At 46.1% G+C, this 25,884-nt stretch overlaps 1 protein-coding gene across 3 annotated transcripts in view; it reads right to left on the minus strand.

Annotated features, from left to right (window-relative positions):
- Positions 1-3,407: 3,407 nt before the first annotated feature.
- The window catches only part of GALNT16 (polypeptide N-acetylgalactosaminyltransferase 16), a 63,978-nt gene continuing 41,501 nt past the window's right edge, over positions 3,408-25,884 (minus strand). Inside the window, exons 8-16 of one of the 3 annotated variants that reach the window (XR_011097123.1) lie at positions 25,095-25,179; positions 23,635-23,738; positions 18,962-19,088; positions 18,184-18,276; positions 17,089-17,172; positions 16,015-16,156; positions 14,541-14,657; positions 3,971-7,028; positions 3,408-3,938 (exon numbers count right to left, since the gene is read on the minus strand). Coding sequence is in view for 2 of the 3 variants with exons in the window: in XM_068684172.1 (XP_068540273.1) it covers positions 6,891-7,028; positions 14,541-14,657; positions 16,015-16,156; positions 17,089-17,172; positions 18,184-18,276; positions 18,962-19,088; positions 23,635-23,738; positions 25,095-25,179 (890 nt within the window). In the remaining variant the exon portion in view is untranslated. Of the gene's footprint in view, positions 7,029-14,540; positions 14,658-16,014; positions 16,157-17,088; positions 17,173-18,183; positions 18,277-18,961; positions 19,089-23,634; positions 23,739-25,094; positions 25,180-25,884 lie in introns of all 3 variants that reach the window. The other 2 variants (XM_068684172.1, XM_068684171.1) reach the window with 2 other exon arrangements.

Here is a 25,884-nt window from a genome sequence, read left to right on the forward strand (position 1 = left end):
ACGCCTTGAGAGGAGCCATGAAATGCTCCTCTCAAATTGCACTCTGTAATGTCACCCCAAGAATGAAATCCTGCAGTATGCTTTTACACTTAGCTATGTCTGTCACGTTCGAATGCCCATTTTCATCAGCAGATACCTATGGCTGCTGTATCATCACACCTCGCAGGCGATTTAGACTAAATGAAAATCTTGGATGTGAAGTCTCCCGTGGAAATCCCAGCTCTGGCAGGAGGTAGGACCAATTGCTGAGCGAGGGACTGGGCTCTCCCATGCCAGAGGAGTTTCTCAGCCTACAGGTGGCAAGTCTGGTCCAAGGGATGGTTTAAAATTATTCAGGGCTTGAGAAAAAGACAAAGCCACCAGTGAGCTTAATGCACCAACTGCAGCAAATCCAGCAGTTTGGAATGAAGACTCTGCTACAATTTGATACATTTCCTCCAAAATCCAAGAAATTGCCTAGAGAAAAGGACTTCTGCTTCAGAGAGGTTTCTCCATGCTGCTGAAACACCGTTTGCGTGTTTCCTGCCTTGCAGTATGTTCAGCAGCAGAGAGATGACAATATAAAGCCCACATAGTCAAGCCGTCATCTACACAGCAGTTGGCAGTTCCCAGAGAAGGGAAGGGAGCACCGGGAGGAAAGGGGACTTGTCTGTGGTCCCTGAGGGTCACGGCTGGCAGCAGAACACATTTCTTGTGCTCTGTCCCACAGCAAGAGGAGGCAAAACTCTGAACTAATTGTCACACAAATTCTGGTGAACCATGAAAAGGTGTCAGCTTTTTCAATAATTGCTTTTCTCTGCTTTGCACGCAGCTGTCCCATGTCTTTGAAACCTTTGTGGTCCCTTCCAAAATACATCTGTCTGCAGGGCCATTTCGGGTAACCCAGCTGCTGAAGGGAAGCCCGTAGGAGATGGCAGCAGGCCCACAGGTTAAAGCTGAGTAACTGTCAGGAGAGGCCCTGGGGCTGTGAAATGACAGACCACAGTGCGAGGCAAGGTGGGATCACAGGCACTGGCACTAAGCCTGGGGAGCCAGCGGTCACCACGCTCACATGAAGCCCCAGGCTGCTGCAGAGAAGGTGACACTGGGATCCTGCCAACAAACTGAGGCAGAGACAGGGAGGAGGCAAGGCAGGCCTGGGCTCTGACCACAGAAATCAGAGAGAAGAGGCCTTGGGAACAGAAAGCTGAGGCAGAGCCGTGGGTGTGGAGGGGCCCACGGGCGGTGTTTGGGGTCAGTGCCCCCACTTTGTTCAGCTCATGTTCCTGAGCACCCCCGGGCAGCGGGCAGCTCATCACCAGCACACCATGAGGGCTCCTGCTGCCAGGCACAGCCCTGCCACAGGCAGCGAGGCGGCCTCGCCGTGCTGGTTTCCATGGAAATGGAGCCAGAGCAGCTGGTTCCCACCAAAATCATATTAAAGCACAATTTTGTCCCAAGTGGATTATTTTGTTATCTTTCCTCTCGTTTTTCTTCTTGCACCACGCAGTACACGGATGAAGCTGGATTTGTTTTACTGGCAGGGATTTGGTAAGCAGGAGTGTCACCGGGATGTCACGCAGGAGCTGCTATTCCCATTCCGATGGGATGTCCCTGACTCAAAGACAGGCAGGGCCGAACACTTCCCAGAGCCATTCCCAGCCCTGCACTGTTCTGCCCTGGCTTTAATCACTGCTCAGTCGCGGGTGAGACATAAGCAGCTGTGCTCCAACAGATGCAGATCAGTCAGGAAAGCAAACGCCCGTTCACTTCCCTGCTGTTCCAGCCTCCCGTTGCCCGGTGGCACCTCTGCAACACACTGCAGGGGCACACTGCTCGTGCAGCTCCTGCCCCTGCCGCAGATGTTTGCACAACGCCTCACGGAAATGAAGCACAAGGAACGTGGATGACAGCCCCGTCAGCTGGCACTGAAGCGGGGAGGCTGGTGAAGGGAGATCACTCCTGTCCATGCACAGGCACAATTCTCTGCTGGGAAAGCCCTGCCAAACCCCCAGCACCCTGCAAACACCCCTTTTGTTGCGACAGGAAGGGGCAGCACTGGTTTCTTCCTGCCATGGCAGCAGAACAGACACATAGAAAACAAGTTTTGTTTCAGGTAGATCAGAGGAGTGAAGCCCCAGGCCTTAGGGAAAGGGATACTGGAACTCCTGGGCTGCATTGGCCGGGAAGCACAAGACCAAAAGAGACAGGATGGAAGAAGTGTGTCAGGCCTGAGGGAGGAGCAGCCGGCAGGTTTCCAGGCACTTCTGTAATCAGTGAGCACCTCTACAGTGCAGGAGAGGTCCAGGGAGAGGGGCTGGGAGACAGCCATCCACCTCAGCTCGTCCTGCAGCTCGTCAGCAGGGGGGTTGGAAATGAAGAGACACTCCTGTAAGGTCTCTGTATCAAGAACGTCCCTTTTAACAGGCTGCTGAAACAGGAGAGCTAGCCCTTCGTGTTCCTACTGAAGCCAGCTTGGAGAACATCTCTGTTTCTAGGACTATATTCTGCCTTGTGTGTGCTAAAATGGTTTCTAGGGCACGACAGCAGTCATTGCTTGGGGCATACCTGGGCAGGAGTCCTGGGTCACAGCTCTGCTGACATCCTGCTCCAGAAGCAGCGCTAAGAAAGAAAAACCCAACACTCAAACACAGACATTACCAGACAGGATGGGGAGGTGTTGTTTTCCCCTCCACCGACCTCCAGCACAGGCTCCCCCTCCTTCCCTAGGCAGAGGCTCCAGCAGGCTGATGGCTGTAGGGGCAGCCCCAGCTGATCCTGGTTTGCAAAAGCCTCTGTGGGTGAATTAGCAGGGACTTAAGCCCTGGTTTTAAACCCAAAGCCTCCAAGAACACACTGCTGGCCAGGCTTATTGTTGATGCTGTGTGGATGATTTTTTGTGTGTGTGTGAGATTAGGAAAGCTTACCAGCCTTCTTGGAGTCACAATACTTGAGGCTCTGCAACACACCTGCTAGCACACAGCGCTGGGTGGTGATGCTGCCCTGCCCTCAAGCTAGAGGCAGCAGAAAGGCCTTTGGGAAGTCTAGTAGGGAACAGGCAGGCCGATAGCCTGAAGGGCAGATTAAGGATGGAGTTAAGGGAAGAACCACCATCCCCCACCCAACCAAGCTGTTTCTTTCAGCGTGTAAAAGCCAGCCCATAACTGCTTTTAGCTTTTGCCAGGAAGGATACTCTCCTGCTCAGCCAGCTGAGGAGGGCTTCTTCAGTCATTTTCAACTGAGACACCACTTAACTTGGAGATCTCTGAGCCAGCTCCTGCAGAGCCCCTCTACAAACAACCCAGGAACCCACGCAATGAACTGGGGGGACACAAACCTAGGGAGAAACAGAGGCAGGGACCAGGCAGAAGAGGAGGGAGGCTCTTTTCCAATGGGAAGCAAAGGGGAATAAGAACAGGCTGGAGCACTTGTTTCAAAGTGGATTTTATTCCAGGCATTAGAGAGATTCTGGCACATGCTTTCTTCAAGAAAAGGGAAAACAAATCTGGATTCCACATAAATTACATCTGGCAAAGTGCAACTTACAACTGAGTGGGGAAAATAAACCTTTTGAAATTGATTTCTGTACAACAGTAGTTTCAGTTCCTCTTAAATAAACCCCCATTGGTTCATAGCACATGAAATTACATTGCATGATCTGACACAAAAACAGCTTTCTTAAAGGGTATTACCAATGCAAATGCTCCGTCTTCACAGTCTAGAGGTCTGTTTAAAGTAAACAGGAAAACAAAGGTGAGCGGCTGCTTATTCTGACTGCTGAAGAAACAAATCAACCAAATCTGAGGGCTCAGTCAGTTTTCTTTCAAAAACCCCACTGGAGTCCTGTTCCAAAGCATGGCACCACTGGACCTTGCCGAAAGAAAACAGAGATGACATCCCTCCTCCTCCCTTTGGTGCAAGGGAAGTAGAAAGCACGCCAGTAAGGAGTTTGGCCAAGCCTTCGTTTATTCTGAGATTAGTTTGCCAACACATAAAAGCAGCTTTTTGTAACGCATCGGCTTTTCAGCAATTGCTGAAGTCCATTAACTTCCAGAAGGTGATGTGGGGGAGGCCCTGTGAGCTGTGCTTTGGCTGACAGGGGAGTACAGCAGCTGGCAGGGGACCTCAGGATAACACGTCCAAAGCCAGGTATATTTAGGGTTCTGGCAGCCCCTAACTCCAGGGGCAATTTAAGTTATTGACATCTAGCATCTGCCCACCCACTCCCTTTTCTCCCCCAGGCCAGAGCACTTGAAGAAGAGCGCTCAGGCTGCTCCAGCTCACAGCCCCGGATGGCTGCGAGCTCACACTCTGCCAGGCGGTGACCAGTGGTAAGAGAGGCACAAATCAGCACAGCGAGTCCAGGTACTGCTGCTCTGGGACCCATCAGGAACCTCTAACATTGGAGCCAAGCACAAAGTCCAGGGCAGTAGCCAGCATGCTAACGAGAACCCTTTGAACCAGGGCTGGCCCAGCGCTTGGAGGCTATATAAGCAGAGTTCCTGTGGCCTGCAGCAGTCAGGAGGATTGTTTGTAGAGGAGCGGGGTCCTAGTCCCAGTGGGGTTATGAAGAAGGAACTGCAAGAAAGCTGCACACACACAGTGGGAGCAAGAAGGAAGGAAGCAGCACCTGGTGGAGGAGCGAACATGCTGTTAGCTGCAACCCGTGAGATGCCGGAAAGTGAAATGGGGGAAGCTCGGATGGGTCACTTAGGATACATTTTGATGAAAATAAATAATCCTTTAACACTTCATTGTATGCAGAGCTTACATACAGTACCTGCTCAGTGGCCTTTCATTGTCTTTGCATTAACTTTTTTCAAGCCAGCTGTCTGAGAAGTTGACCATTCATGTCTCCTACTGCCTAATAATGCTTTTCTGTAAGTAGCATCTCCTGCATATGCTTGTTTAAAAATGCAGTTGTCAGTGGGATGGCATCTTTCCCTGAGATGGGTCCATTTGCCCTGTCGTCTTTCCTTTCCTAGGCTATTTTCTTCCAATTTCAGCTCTTTCAGCCTCAGTGGTCCAGGCTCAAAGCATTTCTACAGGGAAAGAGAAGTCTCTGCAGGGTCAGTACCTCTGTTCCCACAGAGAAGTGCAGCTGTACCATGCTGCACACCTGGGGCCAGAGGCAACTGCCTCCTGAGTCTTCACTGTGCAGGCAAGGTCATTCATCACCATCTGTCAAGATGGTGAGCTGACGTCAAATACAGGGGGAAACGAGAAAAGAGCTCCTGCCACCTCACTGATATTTAATTTTTTAAATAAAAGAAAAACTGAGAAGAGGAAAAAAAATCTTCCAGTTCTCACACAAGCACTTCCAAGCACATGCAAACGTACATATGAAGAACAGTATCTGTTCTTTTGTCAACAAATTTGAGTAATAACAAGGTAGAAGAAAGAATTAAAAAGGGTTACAAACATGATCAAAAGCTGCCGTTGTTCAGAACCCAAATGATCCCCCTGTGTTGCTTTTATACCAAATTAGAAAGGACCCAGATGAGCAAATGTCTTCTGAAGGTAGCCCCACCATATGGTTCCCCTGCCAGGCTGTTGGAGAGGAGGGTTGGTTTACAAAACCGTGCTCCAAGGTGATGTTGTGGAGACTTCTGTTTGCTTGTTTAAATTGGTAGGCTTCCCCTGGCAAGTCTGAAAACACAAACTCAGCTACAGCTGACTGGTAACTGGGAGCAAGAAGGGGACGTCAGCTAGAAACACCATCTGTCCTCAGTATTTCCAGCATACAGAGGAAAGCTCCCAGGCAGACCTGTTCTGTGGCAGTGTCAGTTCAGAGCAGTTTCGGCTCCACCAGCCAACCCCCACCAGGTGACCCTGGGAGGAGAGCTGGGCCTCGCAAGTAGAGCAGCGCCAGGCCTTTCCACCTTCTCTTTTAGAGAGAGGGGAAAGATCAGCTGGACAGAGGGGTTGGGTGGCTTGTCACGCTGGGACATGCTCACAAGGGCTACACGTTGCCTTCAATACAGGGTGCAGTGGGCAGCATCTGACAGCACCAGAAAGAGCAGCCGGGGAACGGCCCCCGCTTGTCTGGAATCCCCAAGCACCAGCCCCATTTGCTGAGCATCAAGGGCAGCTCCAGAGGAGCACCGTACCCTGAACCCAGGTCCAGCTGGGCTGCCTGCAGACTGCGTTACTCGTGGAGACAGGGCTGGCCTTCCACCTGTAGAAAGCTGGAAGCAGGAATTCAGCAGGGAATAGTTCCTGAAAAAATCCCAGGTTACGCTGCTAAAACAGACAGGGCCCTTTTCCAAATCTCATCAGCATTGTGCCCTACTTCCCAGCCTCAGCCCATTTGGCTGTGAGGCAGAGGAAGATGTGGGCCTACCACAGCAAGGTTACAAAACTGCCCCCAGGACCTGCTCATCCCCCCCCAGCCCCTCCACTCATCGCGATGGCTCCTCTTTTGGCCAGTCCTCACTGTGACACACCAGCACACACATGCATGATGATGCACGATGTTAAAGTGAAAAGCCAGGGAAGACAAAGAGCTACCGATGTTTGTATGAGCGTTGTCCAAAGTGTTGGACTGAAGGTCACAGACTCTGGATGCAGAGAAAGGAATGGATAGGGGGAGAGCTGCAAGGCAGTTCTGACCATTTTGAGTATCAGGCTAGGTGCTCTCCCCTCCCTGTGTGCTGCTGTGCAGACATCAGCTACAGAGGAGAATTAAGACAACAGACAGGCTGATTTCAACAACTCCTCATCCTTCTCTCACCCACAGCTTCTTCTCTGGAAAGCTCAAAAACACCAAGTGTTCAGCTGAAATGGTGGCTTGCTGATGGACACAATGAAAACATTTAGGGTCAGACATACAAAGCCATTCCTCCCATCCCGATCCCTCTCTGTTCCCAAAGTCTCATGCACAAAGAAACAAGGAGATCTCTGTGCTACCATCATGTTGCTTGTAGCAGCTCCCACTGTTGGCCAGGTACATCTGCTTGGCACGGGTTGGTCACCACTCTCCCAGCCTGGTTTTCCAGACAGAGACCGCTGACGAAGTGTTGAATGAAACTGCCTTTCATCTTCCACTTCTGTGAGGAGAGAAGAAACACGCTGTTACTGCCATTTCACCAGGTAACCATGCCTTCAAGCAGGAGGAGAAAGGCTGAGCATAAACCTGTTGTAAACCTCAACAACTGGGGAAACTGGGAAATCTGGATATTGGCAGCTTCTCCAAAGCACTGCTTTCCTGTGTTAATGATATCTGGAGCTTGAGCTTAGCTGGTTTATAGGGTTAGATATTCAGAAGTATCCAGAAGGCAAGCAACACAAAATCATCAACCACCAGCATTTTCAAAAGCATATTATATCCAGAATTTCCCTACCATTCTGTAGGAATGTAGGAAATTACATTTGCTCTGTATCTCTGCACACCCAGATACCTTTCAAAACCTGAAACCCTTCTATGGTTTCTTTCCAATCCTCAAAAAGCTCTCCCAGCACAGAAAGCAAACCATCCACAGAACACAAAAACCACACTTCTTGCTCTTTGCCTAGATTGTATCTCTCTCTTTCGTGTCCTCATCTCTCCTCTCATCAAGTCAAGACTTTTATCAGCACTACACTGAAAGCTCTTCATATCTCTGCATCTTCCTAAACTGGTTCTTCATAATCTCATCTGCCCTACCAACATTTCAGTCTGTAAGTGTACATCTCACAGCTGCTGAGCACACATCACTCTGCTTTCTGCAGTGCTGTCCTCTGGGTCTGCTCCCACCAAGGCATATGCACAAGGCCCCACATGCAACCCCGTTTTCCTGAAGGCCCTATTTGTTTGTGCTGCTTTTCAGGTATGAAAACATATCTGCTAACCTTGAATTGCAAATCCTGCTGGGAAAAGGCAGTACCTTCCATCCCGGCTAATAGCCCCGAGAAAATAAAACAGAAATGAGTCTATCAATTTGGGATCTCCCAGGTGGGGCTGTGCCATTTCCCTCCAGCGGGGCACAGCTGGGACCAGCAGGTGATTGGACTGAGTGCGCCAGGCTCCTGGGTTTTTTCCCCACTCAGTCGCAGATGACTCAGTCGGTCAGCAGCGTAGGGATATGAGGAGGATGTTTTGGCCAACCCATGTGACTGATGAGGAAGAAGCAGCAGCTTGGCAGCACTGATGGACCTCAAGTCTGTTGCAGAAATGCATGCAAACTGGAGTAAAAAATTCCTGTGATATCCAGGCAATGTCAAAACCTACCAATATTTTAATTCTTGGTTAAGTAACGCAGCAAACAGCTTAGACTGCCACATGCTGTGTGTTTTAAGGCAATCAGTTATGTTCACATACTGCTGGCAGCTCTCCTCCAAACCCGTGTGCTGGTTATGCTTCTTGGAGGGCTGGGCAGTCGCAAAGCCTGGAGTATTGTCACTCCTACATCACATAGTCCTTCAAGACGTTACTCCAGGGGGAGAATCACCGTGCTATGGCTGCTAACCCTGACTGATGGGACACTGCTAGAGGCAAACTGTTTGTAACAGCAGGAAGAAGCTGGTTTTAACAGGCAAGCAGAAAGAGGAATGTAGCGATGATGCAGTGGAAGATCCAACACAGTCTGTGCACACAGAGGAGCCTGCAATACCCTCACCAGCTGCTGCATCCCAGTGTCTACATGGGTCCTGGAGCCATCTGGCTCTCATCTGGCAGAAGTTTCCCTGCAAAGAGCTGAGGAAGAAGTTAATACCAGAAAGCAGCACACTGTGCCTATCTGGTGTGATCTCTGAGCAATGACCCCCCTCCCTCACTGTTTCCCAAGGTCACAGATAGCTTTGTGAAGAGCTTCTTGCCCTACTCTGACTTCCAGCTTCCACGTAGGAAACTCTTCCTTGCCCTCCACCCTTGTCCCTGCCTCTGTCATTTTACCAAGAGACACTTTTTTCTTCTTTCTTCCAGCTGCTCAGGAGAAACCTGGCACTACCGGGAGGCTCTCTCATGTTATTCCTCCAGATCAGAGACCTGCTGCTGTGATCATTCCATGCTAAGCAGGCACCCACTGTGCTGTCTGCAGGAAGAGTCTGCAGCAACAGACACAGCAAGACACCAGCAAACACTCACCAGAACACATTCTCTGCTGCTAATGAACTACACCAAATCAATCTCAGTGAATGGCACCACTGGAAGGCCCAGACCCAGAGTCACTCTGTGTCCCTCCATTCAACAGACTGGATAGGAAGGATGGGGAAACTGGGAGGAACACTGAGAAGGTGACAGAGTTAGCTGGTTGGTTGGTTATGCATGCATGGAGCTGTTATAAAGCACACTGACAGCCCAAGCTAAAGTAGGGCTCCCTCATTTCACGTAGGTGGTATTTTCAAAGTGATGGATTCTACTCATTCTGTCCAGAAAGTGTGTTCTGCTGTCCTCCACGACACACCTGATGAGCTCCTCTGACTTCACCTGAATCTTTCACAAGAGCCCGCTGCCTGGCTGCCAGACCACAGAATAGCCAGGGACAGCCCAATAGCTAACCCTGCAAGGATAAATCATATCTCAGACCTTTCAGGAGGAAGGGCAGTAGGAATGGGTGGAAATAGAAGATAAGATGCTCCCACCTTCAGCCATCCCAGGGCTGGGCACCTTAGCCTAAACTAGTCCCCTAGTGAAACGTTAACGGAGGGGTCTGAAGTACAAACACCTTTTGGGAGGGCCCAGCTTCCTCCAAAGACCACAAGGGGAACCTGGACAGCTAAGTTGTAATTTGCAGCAGTGATTGCCATCTTTAGAAGAATGTTTTTTTAAAAAAAAAAGTACTAACAGATCAGATAATTCCTGCATAGAGCCAAACTTTACAGGGAGCCTTCTTTCTTACTCACAGACAGTTTTGATCAGCCTGTACTTGGGCCAAGGGCAGCTTTTTGAAGATTTAAGCATTGCCACAGTGTGAAAAATTTTGACTTGAAATTTTTCCTTAGTGCAAATGTAGCTAATACAGTTTACCGGTCGCAGCAGGTATGAAGTGGAGATGGAAACAAGAAGCAATATTTTCTTTGAAATACTATCCCACTCTCTGCTTGAACCTCTTCCCCAAATGTCAATCAAAAATTTCCCCACTTTTTAGTAGAGCTCTCTCTCTATTAACTATCATTGTAAAGTACCTTGAGGTGGTTGGGTAGAAGCACTCCATGTGAAATTACTAAGAGGAAAGTCTGAAACAGCTAGTTCTCATCTAACCAGTCAGTGAGAAACAGCACAATATATACAAGAGCTGGAAAGTGTTTACAGTACTGCAATTTCTCAGGATAATCAAAAGTCTTCTTTTAACCCACAGCAATCCGATCAGTCCAGGGTTTATTTCAAATTCCAGACAATAGCCTTGTAACCCTGGAAATGTGGTAGAGCTGGCCAGGATTAGGAAACGCAGCTGGGAAGAGCAGATGTTGCTGATTAGGGCTGAGATGCCTCAGACAGAGATGTATGGAGAACTGATAACTGGAATAGACAAGGATGCTGCAAGTTGTAATTGAATGTATTTGCAGAGCCATGGGCAACCCAAAGCTGGTGCTGAAGATGACAAACCCTCATTTTTAAACATATGAGCAGAGAGAGTGTGATAGAAAAGCTAACGTCAGCATCCAGCAAATACTGTCTCCCTTTGAACTCTTAAATTTTAAATTTTAGTTTTAAATTTGTAAAATGAAGAATCAGAACTGAGAGCGACTCTTGTCTCCTGAAAATTGCTTTCAACCTCTAGCATATTGCAAGGAGCATTTTACCCACTTACTATCAGGAAGATGCTGAGTCAGGTGCTTCCAGAACACACAGGTCTTCACTCCTCTTTTCTGAAAGTCTGTGCAAAGTTGCATTCGTCTGCATTTCATGTAATACAAGACACTGAGAAGTAAGGTGGGAAAAATTCCCAATCATGTCCAAAGCACATAGGACTTCAAATACTGTTTGTCTCCCAAGAAAGCTTGATGTCCTCATTTTCAGGCTGGGGTCACGTTCCTTGAGCACATTTTAATGAAATATGGCCATTTAATAAGGTTTCTCAGTATGCTTCTTGTTCTTTTGGGAGATACTGTGCCAATGTTTCTCATTTTCATTCGCTTGTTTTAGTGTCTGACTCTCACTTTGCCTCCTATTTGTCCTCACTATAATACAAATTAAAATGCCACTCCCACCATCAGTCAGAGCCAAAACAAAAGCTAAAGGCAAGAATTTATTGTGCATTCAAGTAAAATGCTATTCTCCAAATAACATTATGGATGACATCCATCTGCTTTGAAATCTAGTTCTGATTATGCACAATAGCTCTTGGCTGGTCTTGTGCTAGCAGTGCTGGCTGTTGCTGTTGAATGATCAACAAGGATCGTGGTGCCAAATAGGTTTTGTTCCTGGTTTCTTTCAGCCCAAGGGAGAAGTCTGACAGAGTCAAAAGTCATCTACATTCGGAGTATTGTCTAGTATCCTGCTTGCAAGGTTCCAGAGTTATTTTGAGGTAATACCCTACATATACTGCTCGTAAGACTTTAAAGCCTCTGCTAGAGTATTACAAACACGTCAGATGGACATGAGACTGTTGTTAGCAGTCAAAAACAACAACAAAATTCTCTTCCGTGTGGACAAGCTTAACACACAACAGCTGTGTAGCGCAAGCACAGATTCAGCATGTTTGAAAGCAGAAAGCAGCTTTAGCAGCTATATGGTGCTGTTGTGAACTAATCTGCTCTGCTGACACCAAACAATGAACCCATCACTTTTTTGTGCTTCTGAAATCACTCAGCCATAGACACAAAGTCTAGATCCAGGGAAGTCCAAATGCCTTCCACCACAGACCTCTGATGACAATGACACTAGAGATGGTCAGATCTGGACTTTCATGCCACCGTCTCCTCACGGGATAACGTGTTGCACATTGCCAGGCTTGCCCTCTTCCTCTCAAGACTCTTGCTTGACACTTCCACTTCTCTGAGGTAGTTCAATTCCCTTCCTCCATTCCCACTCAGCCTCATTGGCTTTCTGAGAAGCCTGCTGGAACTGAGGAGTGGCTACACCCATGTGTAATTTGAAAAGGCAGCAATCCCTCCCAACACCTCACGCACACGGGGAGAGAGGCATCCTGTAGGGCAAACTGAGGGAATATGTTAAAGTTTCCACAGCAGTGGTTGTCACCTTGAAATTCACCTTTGTAAGTATTGGGAGCTGGGCTGGGGTAATATCCGAGGCAGGGGGTTTGCAAGCTGCCTGCTTATGAAGAACAAGACTCCTTCTCTTTCTTGTCTCTTTGTAGCCAGAATCCTGCCTTGCTAACCCAGATGACCCCATATAAGCTGTTAGGTTCGCTTCTCACTTCAGATAGGATTTGGCAAAGAAAGAGTCAGTTCCCAAAGTGAACAGACAACACATTGCGTTAGATGCATGTGGTCCTTCTAGAAGTGAGGCAGAGGAAAGAGAATGGGCCAGTTCGCAAGGACAACTGACTTCCAACTAATTGAAACACAATGTGTTTACGGAAGGAAGATACCCTAACAACATTCCCCAAGAAACTTGAGCACCGCATGTGGAACTGGCTTTCTAAGCAGAAATCTGAAAAGGGAATTTGGGGCTTCCAAAGCAACCCCAAAATTTCAAAGCATTTCAACCCAATTAGATTAAAAATTCAAATGCAGTTCTGCTACTTCATCTCCACCACCACAAGAGGGTTTGGAATGGCAGCTGAGATTCAGATCAGTCTCTAGTTTTTTGAAATGCTTAAACAAAATCCCTGCTCACGGTCAGTTGGCCAAATCATCTGTTAGCTCAAGTCCTTGATCTAAGTGCAGTTTGTTCACATAAGGTAATGGAAAACAACAGCTCGCATCCTTAAGTGTACATGCATGTCTTTATACTGAGCCTGTATATAATCAGCACATCAAGGCTCAATAAATCCTACTCCAGCAGCAGAATGAACCTGCATGTGTTAGTGTGGATTAATCTCTCTTCTGGCTAATAGAGCCTGTACTCCACCCCCCTCCAGGGGACCCTTGTCCTTCCATGACACAGGAGGTGGGGAAAGAGCTGATTTTGGCAGCTGCTAGAGTCCTCTCTGCTGCCAGGGAGGAAAATGCTGCAAGGCACCTAAGGGGAAGCTAAGTGACCTAATTACACAGCAAGAGGCTGAGTGATTACCAACAAGAAAAAGGAGCAGGCGAGCACAGCCCACCTGGGATATCTTTGCAATGCTAAGCTGAACTAAGAGTTTTCCCAACGTATTCATGGTGACAACTCTTCAAGACGTTTCTGCATTAACCAAACCTCCAGAGGAAAGTCTACACAGGCATTCAACACATGGGCAAGACTGGAATTCAGTGCTTTCTTTCAGGAAGAACCTAATTCAGAAATTCGTATGGCATTAAAAAGTACTGACAAAAAAGGATGATGCTGAGGACTGGTAGCAAGCTGAGCCATCTCCTGTCTTTGGGCTACCAAAACAATAGATGAAAGGAAAACACAACAGAGCCAGTATAGCTCTAGATGACAGGAAAATTGTTCTCTCTTGGTGTAGAGGGAAGCACGGAACTAGGGATGAAGTAAGTCCTGTGCATTCACTGTCTGCCACTGCTGTGTTGTCAAATGTTATGTTTTGACCAGTTCTGATAAAAAACAAAACAAAACAAACAAACAAAAAAAACCACGTAATGTATCTGCAGGAGCACTGTGGCCATCTCAGACACTATCTCTCACCTTGTATTGTAAGGCAAAATGACTTCGGTGTCCTGACAGATCAGGGACACGCGTCTTGGAAACTGCATGACAGTCACAGAGCTGCATTTTGTCAGGAGCATTGCAAAGCCAATACTGCTGCTGTGTATTTCTCCTCAGGGAGTAGTTTGGACAGAACATATGGTGCTTTATGCCAGTCAGTATTTCTCAAATGAGTTGCGCACACTCAGTTTTAAAGGCCTGTTAACATGTCCAAAGACAGCACAAAGAACACAGTTCTCACTTCTAAATTAGGAAAAATGCTTTTACTGTGAGGGTGGTCAATCACTGGAATAGGCTTCCTAGCAAGCTGGTTGGTGCCCATGCCTATCAGTGTTCAAGAGGCATTTGGATAAGGCCCTCAGTAACTTACTGTGTTTTAACTTTTAGCTTCTCAACAATACGTTTTAACTTTTAGTTAGCCCTTAAGTGGTCAGACAGTTGGACTTGATCTTTGATGGTCCCTTCCAACTGAATTGTTCTATTAAATAAGCAAACAAATGATAGCATGCATTGCCCTTCTCTCAGGTATCTCAAAGTATTTGCTGCTTACCTACTCCTCACTGATGCTGTTCTTCATCCGTGAACCAACCTTGCTGAACATCAGTGTTTCCATGGAGTGACATGGTGGTGTGACTGGGCTGGAGCTAACTACAGTGCCAAGGGCCCAGGCAGAGCATATACCCTCACCCTCTCTCTCTGGTCATAGGCAATCTCATACATCTGTGCTTATGAAATGCACCAGAGAGGGAGATGTGGACGTGGAAGGGACTTTTACACACTTTGATAGTACTGTGTTCATTCCCATAAGCTGCACTGATGTACGAATACTTGTATGTGACAACAAAGGGATTAATAAAGGTGCAGTTACCTGTCTGCCATCTTTTTGATTGCAGGCTTCCAGTGCGATTTGAGAGCCAGTAGAGAAGGAGGTAATGGAAAGACACTTGTCTTGTTGTCTAATTAGAGGGTCACTGAATACCCACTCCTTTGGCATAAGAAAGAAAAAGAAAGGTTCTGTTACGATCACAATGCTGACAAGATGAGGGAGAAAGTTTTTGCCAGCGTACATTTCAAAAACCTGGATATTTTCTTCAATGACTCCCTGGGAAAACTATGCAAGCAGTCTTCACTTGATCAGAAGTTTATGCTCAGGCTTGGTGCATCATGATTATTGCAAAAGCTGCAGCTGACTCCCCTGACCTTCTGAGCTGCCTGATTAACCTTGGATCCCTTGCAACTTCATACTCTGCAGATTTACAGTCTGGCCTACAAAGCAGGGAGGCCACCAACCCCGATTTACAAGATGTGCAACTGCCTCTGCATATTTTACATAACCAACATGTTCTGTCACAGGTAACCAGGAGTACAGGCTGTCAAATGAAGCAAAACACATGCAAACATATCCATGGGTTAATAAATTTCACCAGTACACATAAAGCACAAACTACTTCATTTTTCCTTCCTCTCACTAGATGGATGCCTATTAACCCAATCAACTATTATTATTACTTTCCCCAAGGAAGAAACACAAAACGGTAAGTTTCAGACACTTTGAATGGTAATGACAAGAAGCAATGAGTCAGATTTAATGGCATGTCGAAAGCTGTCTGAAAACTGGTTTCCAAGAGTTAACAGATGTGATTGTGTATTTTCTGGCATAAAATATCCTGCAGCAACCCTTAACTTTCTCAAGCTGCTTCTCTGCTGCTTTGACTACTAAAGAAGAGATGGAGTGCACATCCTCAGCTGGTACAAACCAGCACAGCTCCACTGCAGTCAGAGAAGCTGCACCCAATTACTGCAGCTGAGGTCTTGGCTACTTAAACTGTACTTGGGCATTATACTGAAACACATCTGTAACACAGCACAATTCAAGCCATCCGCAGCTACAGCTGAAGTGGTGGAGCAAGGAACATTTCTGACCCTGAGGAACTCTCTTACCCCACATGCCTGGGTACTAGCCAGGTACACCCCTGGACTGGTTCTCATGGAAAAGTCATAGCCACATGGGCTGGAGCACACCCAAGTGATGGCCCAAGTGGTGATAGCCACAGGATTCAAACCCTGGTCAAGAGTTTACTGCACAGATAATCACACCTCTGAGCATTCAGGTGTTACCTGTTGCTTCCAAGTGACGAAATTCTTCCTACCCTGTTCCTGACTGTTGGGTCTGTAAAGCCAACGGAGCTCTGAGATGGGCACAGCTTCTTTTCCAGCTTACTGCTAATACCATTAACAGGGACAAATTTTTCCTTCATTCACCTCCGTACAAACCCACCAGGGCCACTGGTAATCAAAAGGGCAGAGGCAGGAGCAAAGCATCAAGCTGAAGCCCACCTTACCTGAGTGACAGGTGGATTGTTCACTGTCCCTTTACAGTTTCCCATGCCAGCCAACATACTTCCAGTGGTATCCTGTGCCCAAGACTCCAGGCAATTTCCTCCTTGTCTAATTATCCCTGGAATTAACTCCTTTTCAGGAACCCTTGAAACAAAACAACAATTGTAAGGGACTTCATACACAGAAAAGTCCAAAGCACTTTTACAGATTTATAAGAGCATAACGGGCCCTGTATGAAACACAGCACCCTGTATTTGACAGAAAATGCAAGATATCACACTATATGCTGAAAATGCCTGGAGCAGGCAAAAGTCAAGGGAAAACCTGATCAGAGGACCAGTATCCTTGTTTCAGAAGGCTCTTCAGAAAGTAGTTCAGTGTGATGCCTCCTCTGAAAGAGATCATTGCCAGTAAAAAGCTGTATCCACACCTATCTTGCATCTGCCTCCACCTTTTTCACACTCTTCCGCCCAGTGGCAGTATTCACTGCCTCTTTGCAACACAGGAAAGTTCTGTCAAAGCCAGACTACAACTAGATGTTTTAGCCTCAATGCATGTTAATTACAGCCTTTGCTGACTAGGATGTGAAGGTGTGTTGACTAGCAAGTGCTAACAACACAGCTCTGGAGTGGTCCATGCTACCTCCCAGCAGAGCAGTGCCACAACACTACCACAGCCTGACCCAGGGCAGTGGAAGACACAGACACAGCTGGGTTTGGCATTCACCAGGATTTTCTCTGAAACACCTGCACCTCTGCACTGAGGCAGCCCAGCTCTACTTGGCCCAGCTACCTCCCGGAATAACATCCAACAGGCAGAGACCAAGCCTGAAACAGCTGTACGGGGCAGAACAGAGGGCTCCCAGAGGCAGAAGCAACAAACCTTTCTCAGAGTTGTAATGGTACAAGCCAGGAAATCACTGAAGCTTTCTCACCAGAGGACCAGAGGAAAACCTTTTCCAAGCATAAGCCTGTTTGTTTTTTTGTTTTTTTTTTGCTTGCTGCTGCCACAGCTGAGCTTCTCATTGGGACCCACCTCCCTGATCAGAGATTTTTACAAGCTGAGAACTGACTCACTTGAGCTCGGGATAGACGTTCTCCAGATACCACTGGAAGGATTTACAGTTCAGCTTGCGGCGCTGCTCCACTCGTTCTGCAACACTGGAAACACAGGCAGGTTGTTGTAGATAAGATAGTGAACAGGAGGAAGGGGAGCAATGGAGAGCAACCAGGAGGTTTGAGGGAGACTATATGAATTTTCCCCCCACTCGTTCTCCCACCTAATTGTTGCTGGGTTCAGAGCACTACCAGAGGTGAAGAAGAATGGAGAGGCAAGAGGGGGGAAATAGAAAAGGAAGAAACAAACGCCTTTGGAGAGCAATTCTTGCACTTTCTTCAGTTCAGAAAGATGCCAGAGCCCAGATTCTACAGTGCTAAATGATACAGCACAGTAAGGCTACTGTAGGACCAAGAAAGCTTTTCAGCCTAGCTTTTTTACCCTTGTAGCAGCATACCACAAAACTTGCACAACTATCAGCTCCTGAAAAGGCCTAGAAAATGTTTATGCTCAGATATGTGTGTGCTAGAGGTAAGGGGACATGACAGCAGATGTAGGCTGAAGTTGGATTGCAGACCTTAAAAAACATAATGATTTGTTCTTTTGGGAAAGAAGAGGAGTATAACGTCTCACTATTGGCCGTGCCCTTTCCTGACCTATAAACCAGGCAAAACACTCATCAGCAAAGAGGAGTGCACCAGGTAGCAACCTACCCCTTGTATCAGCTAGCTGTGCTTGGCCCTCAGTTCTGCATCTGCACAGGAGCTCTGGATCAAGCTCCAGTAACTGCATAGCTCCCATTTCCAAAGCAGCTGCATACTGTATTAGAAAATATTCTTATCCACTTAAAAAGTCTGGCATTTTAATTTCATTATAGATCCCTTTGGCCTTCCATTAACAAATGATTTATGCAGGGTTACTGAGGGAAAAATAAAGTGAATTAGAAGGAAACCTCGTTAGCCAGATACTTGAGTTCCAACCCTCCCGGCAAGCCAGCCATTCAGAACACCTCTGTTTCTCTTTCCCACACTAAGTCCCGGAGAAGATCCCATAACTATTTCTTGCTAGCAAGCAGCTTACCAGAGCTCTCCTCCTGTGCTCGTGGAGCAGCTTACCTCCCAAATGACTTGCCAATGGCTGACGGCCGGGCTTCGTAGTAGTACTGCTTGTATTCGTCCATCCACACCTCTGCCGTGCGCTTGGTGTTCCTGCATGGGGACAAGGAAATGCTTTGCTGAGTGCTGCTGGAGAACCTGCTCTCCAGGTGAACAAGCACAGGGTTGCCAGCCTGCCCGAAGGGAGTGGGGAACAGTACCAAACATGAAACAAAGTGAGCAGTATGGTCAGATTTAGACTGAATGTATTAACTCTACAAAGTCTTGCATGGATGCTACAGTTCAGGAGTTAAAAAGAAAAAAAATCAGCCAATTCAGCATGATTTCTTTCAAATATGCTCCATCTGCAGAGGTAACTGGACCAACTGTTGATATCACCCTGCTCCCTTTCCCCACGTTAGAATAATACTATGGAATAAATCAGCTCAGAAAGCATCCCTGGGTACCACCTAGTCCAACCCTCCCACAGAAAGCAGGACTAGCTTTGTGCCTAGCACATGTCTTAGGGCAGCATCCACAAATGGTCACGGTCTCTCCCTGGGGCACTGCTCCCCACCTCCACTGCAAAGCGAGGAAAAACAAGCTGCAGGAACACAAACAGAGAAGGGAACAGGTTTTGTGCATAGACAACAGCAACCCATCCTACCCTTGAGAACAGATGCTCAACCGCAAGCTGTTCTCTGTCACCAGGCAGAAAAACAACAAAGAATTCAGGCTTATTTAAACATGCTCGACATCAAGGTGATCTGTCTGTTACCAGGAACTCCTGAGCACCTACTTGATGTACGTCAGCGCGTTGCCTTCGGGGAAGTCATAGGGATGGCGCTTCCTGAACACGTGTCCCACTCGACTGCAGGGCACAATCTCCAAGCTGCCACCACACATCCACACTCGGAAAGAGAGCTCTGGAAGAAAACCCCAAGAGTTACACAGATGCAGCCAGGCCATCAGCATTTCCAAGAAGAGCAACCTCAGCAATGTGCCTGAAATCCTTGCCCCTCTGCTCTAGGTGTATTTCCAGCAACAGCAAAAACAGGAAAAGTGATGCCAGGGCGAGAATGAAAAACAAATTCATTCCTTCATTAAAATGGAGGCAACCCCCATGGCTCAGAGACTCCCTTAACCTTCTCCAGTCCTGTTCCTCTCTGGAATATCCTGAGATAACTTCCCATTTAAGCAGATCCTAGTGGCTGAGATCACCCCCACACTCATCTTGTTTTGGACTTCTCTAACTCTCCCACCCAGCACATGGATGGAAGGAAAAAAAGAATTCACTGTGTAAAGCAAATCACGTGAGGAAGAGAAGCGATCTGGGAGACAAAGGAGAAAGAAGAGAACAATATGAGAGCATAGGAATTGAGGCAATGCTTAGGGCTAAGTCCTCTCCCCCATACCTCCAGCTACATCACCTGAGGTACCACCTGAAAGCAGAACACCTCCAACACTGCTTGGACATGATCTGCAGTTGTCCCCTCTACATCATGCAGTGTGATAATAGCACAGCTGAGGGGATTGGTATATTTACAGGCAAACACATTTCCCTAACCTGGGGCCCAGAACACTCACTCCCTGCAGAGCAAGCGCCACAAGCCAAGGAGCCCCTCTTCTTTTGCCGCTGGCCTCTCTCAAGCCTCCAGGAATGGCAGTATATCCTGCATCAACCTGTTATACACCTTAAGGTGCTTCACCGCTCTTGTTCTGCTTTGCTATGTCAAAAAAATAAAATAGAAAGAGGATGACTGGTTTGCAGTTTGTCACCTGTTGCCCCTGCTGGGGGAGCTACAGGGAGCAGAAATGAGCCTAATAGCGTGATTATAAATATATGGAGAGAGCCCTGTTTCCTGAAGAAATTCAGCTGGTCCTGAAGCTAAATTCAACATTTTCTTAAAGGATTAGAAGACCATGGGGCTTTGATGTGCAGGCACTTATTTGCATCACAGAAGAGATATGACCTCGCTCAGGCTTATGGGTCTGTCCTCACAGGTTTAATCACTGCCACACCGGAGGGGTTTTCTGCTTGTGTTTCATGTGGCGGTGAGAAGAGAAGAAGTAAGAGGGAAAAGGAAAATTAGCTGGGTAGTTGGTTGGGATTTCTGATCAAGTCCTTACAAAAGGACTTCAGATTGTGTAGACTGATTACTTCAAAAAAATTACTCACTTGGGATCTCCCTCCAGTAATGCCCGAATTATGGAGCTCTGATGTTTAGAAATTAAAAAAGAAATGATGCATCCAGCTCTAATGGCTGTTTCAAAGCTTGCACACACACTAACATCCTTTTGCTCTTTATCTTTCTCCATAGCTTTCCTCTCCAGCTCCTGGGAAAGGTTGTTTAAATTGTGTAGTGTGTTTCTCACTCGGTTGGGTGGGTGAATAGTGGGGAGAGGTATTTAATCTAGCTACTAAATAAGTGGACTGCATTTTGTGGCGTTTCTTACTAACTCTAGTCTCTCCCTGACCCTTTCCTACAGCTTATTGTTTTTAGTCTCTTTTCAACAGGGAGTTTCAGCTTCAAATAAAAGAAGGGCTCCAATAAAAAAATAAAAAAATAAAAATAAAAGGGTCAAGACATGAGTTTCTGTCTGGTGTTGTGTCCAGCTGGCATTTGCTCTCCTGAAATGAGGTTCTGATTTGCTCTGGCCTATAACAGAAACAAAATTCTCAATCTAGTAGGTTTAACTTAAAGCAATGTCCATTTCTCAAGAGAGGAATCCTCATGCCATATTCGTATCTTAGGCACACAGACAGACTTTGCATGACCAGGTCTGCAGATGACAGAATTCTTTAGAAAAGGGATGAAAGGATGCAGGTTTTGGCACAGAAAGGAAAATGGAGATCAAGCATAACTTATTAAGGTCTTCCACGCATCCTTTGATGAAAAGCATATGAGATTTTTTTGCTATATGCTTTCCAGAACGTGGCCTAGTCCATACACATTTTAAATGATATAATCACTGTGGCTTTTCCCCATGCAGTGGAAAAAAAAAAAAAGTTTTTACCAGCTCACATCCAGCTGGAAGAATACTCTGGCAGCTGGTAATCACTACCAGAACACTCCTGTTTACCTGCTGTGTGCACAGGGCTTGTCCAGCTCTTAAAATACACTCTCTTACTCTGTTTTCTTGTGGAAAAGAAGTTTCAAAAAAAAACAAAAACAAAACAAAAAAAAAAAACACCTAAAAATGGCCTTTGTGGCCATTCTCACCCACACAGATTAGTCAGAGCTACTCTCTCAGCTCACCCACAAATGGTGACCTTATCCAACCAGTTCCTTTCCCTTCAAAATTGTGACTTGCAGTAAAAAGTGTTTCGGAATATTATCAACATTTTTCCTTGATCAGAGAATTTAATTTTCAATTAAGTATGGAAAACATTTTTTTCAGAGTATAAATTCACCACTCTAAATACTTTTTCAAGGAAAATGAATACTTTTTGTTGTCAAATACAGGTTGGTTTCTACCCTTCTGCTATGCAACAGCAACAGGCTGAATGTAGAAGCCACCGATTGAATCATTGCCTCATATTATGCCAACGAGCTGAACAAATGTTAGCTTTAGAGAAGAAAAGTTGTCTTGTTTTTAAAATATTTTCCCATTGCTATCATCACACTGGTGCTGTGGCAATGCATCTCAGGGACAGGCCCCGTTATACAGAGCATTGTGCATTTAGCCTTGACTTCTGAAGAGAAGAGTCAAGGTGCAGAGTAAGAGACAAGTGATGGGAGACAAATGTAGAAGGAACTGCACAAGGCAGAAGTGGCAAGCCCTGCACACCTGGCCCAATCCCACACAGCCTGGCCCAGGCACTGTCAGGCTGTACAAGAGCAGTTTGAAGGAGGAGAATGAAGCAGTTCTGTGGAGGTTTTATCACCTGTATAGGCACGAAGGGCTGTGGCTGTGCAGGTAATTTACTGCCACTTGTGGCAGAGAGCTCTGCTTAGCATCAGCTACCGACATACGCACCAAACAACCATGCTAGGGTCCCAGGCGGGCAGCAGCAGACAATGAAAAGCCTAAATAAATATTCTTTCACTATCTTTGGGGTTTACACAGCTGCAGCTGAGAGGCTGGCATGATGGCTAAATGGCTGACTGCAGCTGGAGCAGGGCTAGTGACAGCAAGGAGCTGAGTTTGGCTGTGCAGAGGAGTCTGAGGGACACAGGAAAAGGCATCCTCATGCCTAGGTAAATGCTCCCTGTTATTTAGATCTGCCTACAACACTTAGCAGACATTACTGGCACTGCTAGTTGAACAACTCTTTTTAATATCATGAATATCACAGAATTGAAGCAAGACCTCAGCAAACTGAGAGCATAAGCATTCATTATTAGTATTTTGTTTTTAAAAATTGGTACTTGATATTCTGTTACCAGACAAAAAATATCATTTATTGGTTTCAGACAGCATTTCAGAAAATGGCACCTCTCCCAGCTGTGTTCAGAGAAACAAAAGTTTCTTCTATTTCATTCTTCCTAATTGGCCCTTCAGGTGCTAGGAAACACCATATAAATTCTTCTTTAAAGAGATTTATTTACAAATCTGTGATATTTATGGAAGCTGTAGAAACAGAATATGTTTTTTGCCAGTGTAAGCAAGAGAAAAATCAATTTGACTGAAGAACAGAGGAAAACTTTTGTCACGTCTGCTCCACCTACGTCATTTCTAAATGAATGCCCCAAATACTTGAGGTCTCCCTGAATGTCTTTTCAATGTCGTTCTTCCTTTTGTCACTAATCCCCAGTGACAGTGCAGCATCCTTTCACAGGGGCAGAGAAGAGAGATCCCTGAAATAGCTGTGCCACCATTAGGTACAAAAAGATGGGTTTCAGCACCACATTCTGAGGTAACTGCACTTAAATGGACAGTCTATTCTGGCCATGTGAATAGCTCAGATGTTTACAGTGCTCTACTTTGCTTCAAAATGTTTTCATTCTGAGTGTATTTATACACAAATTCCACTTACAAAGAGGCTTATTTTATTAGGAAAATCATCCTTCAGAGTTATGAAGCTGGGAGAGTAATTCAGACTTCTCTAGAAAGGAAGAACAGTTATAGGAAGAGAATGTCAGAGTGACTGTCCCTTGCAGAGTTGGGCTGACACAGACTGTCATGTGAAGAAGGACCGGAGGAGTATTCCCCAAAAACAAGCAACAATTTAAATATCAGGACTTTTTTTTTTTTTTTTTTTTTACTTACTTGTACCAGAGTATACAATAATAAGTATACAATAGTGCATATGCATGTAAGACAGTGATAGCCTTGACCTCAGAGAGCCTCCATTTACTCTGCACAAAGGTAACAGGTACAATTTTGACCAGCATGGGGTTTGCATCACCATGTCCATAGCCTTACATCAACATGCAGATCAGTCCCTTGCAAGAAGAGTTCAGGTAGGTGAACAAATACCGGGAAGTGGTTCTTTAGTGTCATTCACCCGAAACACCCTAAGCTTACCAAAATTCTCTCCTCCCCATATGTCCATTTGAGTGTCGTATTTCCCCAGGTGGTTAAACCAGGACTTGTCAATCACAAAGATGCCTCCTGCTATGACAGGGGTTCTGGAAAAGAAAACACAAGCCCATACTAAATTATCACAAGTACAAGTGCATGCAACCACCATCTACATCATCACCATCTACATTTCAGAGAAGAGACAATTTGTTCAGACCCAACAAATCCTATCTCTTCAAAACAAGAAAATAGCAGAGCTGGGGCATGAACAGGAGTCTTCTGAGATGCCCCTCACTAGATCATCCTCCTTTTTCAGATGGTGCTGCAAGCACTACTTGAAAAATGCTGTCTTTTGTACTTACACAAATACGTGCAGTGTGAAGGAATGACAAGGGTGTTGTCTGATAACTGTGTTCAGCAGCTAGACATGGTGTGAGGGGCTTTGCTGCATGTACTGCTCTGCTGTCAGTAAACTGGCTGCTTCCTGAGTGCAAAACAGAGGCTCACAAATTATGCAAAGGAATTGAATGATACTTTTATGCTACAAACAGGGAGCTGTCTACCTATACAGACAAGCACTGACTTTTTATATCAGGATTTGTCACACTCTACATTCCTCAGAACCCTGTACACAGCAGAAAGGCTGGCAATAACTGCTCCAGCCAACACAATCTGTTTTGTCCATGGACACACTTATTTAGGAGAGGAGGTTAATTCTGTGCTCAAATTACTAGGTGAGATTCAATTCCCAGCTATGCTTTACACTTCCCAAGGTGACTGTTTAGCTACTTTATTCTTTAATTCCTTAATTCCACCTGGAAGACAGAAGTAATTAAAAAAAAAGGTATTCCTGAGGCATTTAGCGTGTTGAGTGAGGGAGATCACAAAAACAAACATATAGAACAAGAAGAGGTGACTTGCAAAGATGGCAAGACTATGAGCCTATGACAGTATATAATTACTATTCTTATGATATTCACAGAATAATACTCTCAGGATTAGTGTACCAATACATTGCAAGATTTCTTTAGAACTAGCATGATTTTTAGAGGGCAAGATAAGGGATCGGCATGGAGCTGCATCAAGGGAGGTTCAGACTGAATGTTAGGAAAAGGTTCTTCACCAAGAGGGTGGTCAGCCACTGGACCAGGCTCCCCAGGGAAGTGGTCATGGCAGCAAGCATGCCAGAGTGCAAGAAGCATTTAGACAATGCTCTCTGATGTATGGTCTGATTTTTGGGTGGTCCTGTGAGGAGCCAGGAGTTGGACTTGATGATCTTTGTGGGTCTCTTCAACCTACGATATTCTATGATTCTGGGATTTTGTCATTATTGAGTGAACACCGTGGTATCTTGCCCTCAGCAAGGCAATCCCCTTAAAGGGAAGGCTTGCCATAAAGGGAATTCCTTGCCATAAAGGTGAAGGCTTATTAAGGCATTTAGAGGATTGCACACAGACAGATACCTTATAGACTGAGTTGGGTCTGTTCGGGACATCTTCTGCTCTATAGGAATCTGTTCCCACTTAAAGTGAAGGCTCCAGTCAAACCCTGTGAAAAAAAAAGAAACACACCAGATAGGTTTTGTTCTTGATTTTCTACTAGCTTTAGCAATAGCCTCTGTCCTTACATCACAAACTACCCTACTTTCCTTCCCTGACTTCCCTTTTCTGTCTACCCAAAATAGTAAGAGTCTATCTTAATGCAGCTAAGAAGTTGACAATTTACTGTCTTGGAATCCTCATCCCTTAGCAGTACAGGTCTCTGCTCAGTTCCACTCTATGTTTTCAGGAGAGTGTTGTCAGTGTGAGATGTACTAATTAGTGCTGCTGCATTTTGGCCTGTTTGTTTTACACTTCCCTGAGTACCAGAGTTATGAGGCTTTAATCAAAGCACTTTGTGGGGTTGGATGTGACGCACTGTGGAAACAAAGGCTTGCAGATTGTTTTAACCATTTTCCCCTCTGAGCCTACCATTTGTTTACAGTTGGCCTGTGGTGGAGAGCTGAGCGCAGCAGTCAGTAGCACCATACCACTGTTAAGGTTAGCCACATAGGAACAAAGCCTGGACACTTGTGTTAATTTAGAGCTTAATTTTCCATTCCTTATTCTAGTGGCTCTCTCCCAGGGAGCAAATTGCATCATGCAGAAACAGCCCAAGATGCTAAAAGGACCACAAGTAGCACAAGAAGAGTGAAGAGTTTGTAGGGGTGGCTTTCACCGATCTTTCCTATTACCCTCCTTCCCTTAGTGGAAC

The sequence above is a fragment of the Anas acuta genome, chromosome 5 (assembly GCF_963932015.1).
Source record: "Anas acuta chromosome 5, bAnaAcu1.1, whole genome shotgun sequence".
Lineage (NCBI taxonomy): Eukaryota > Metazoa > Chordata > Aves > Anseriformes > Anatidae > Anas > Anas acuta.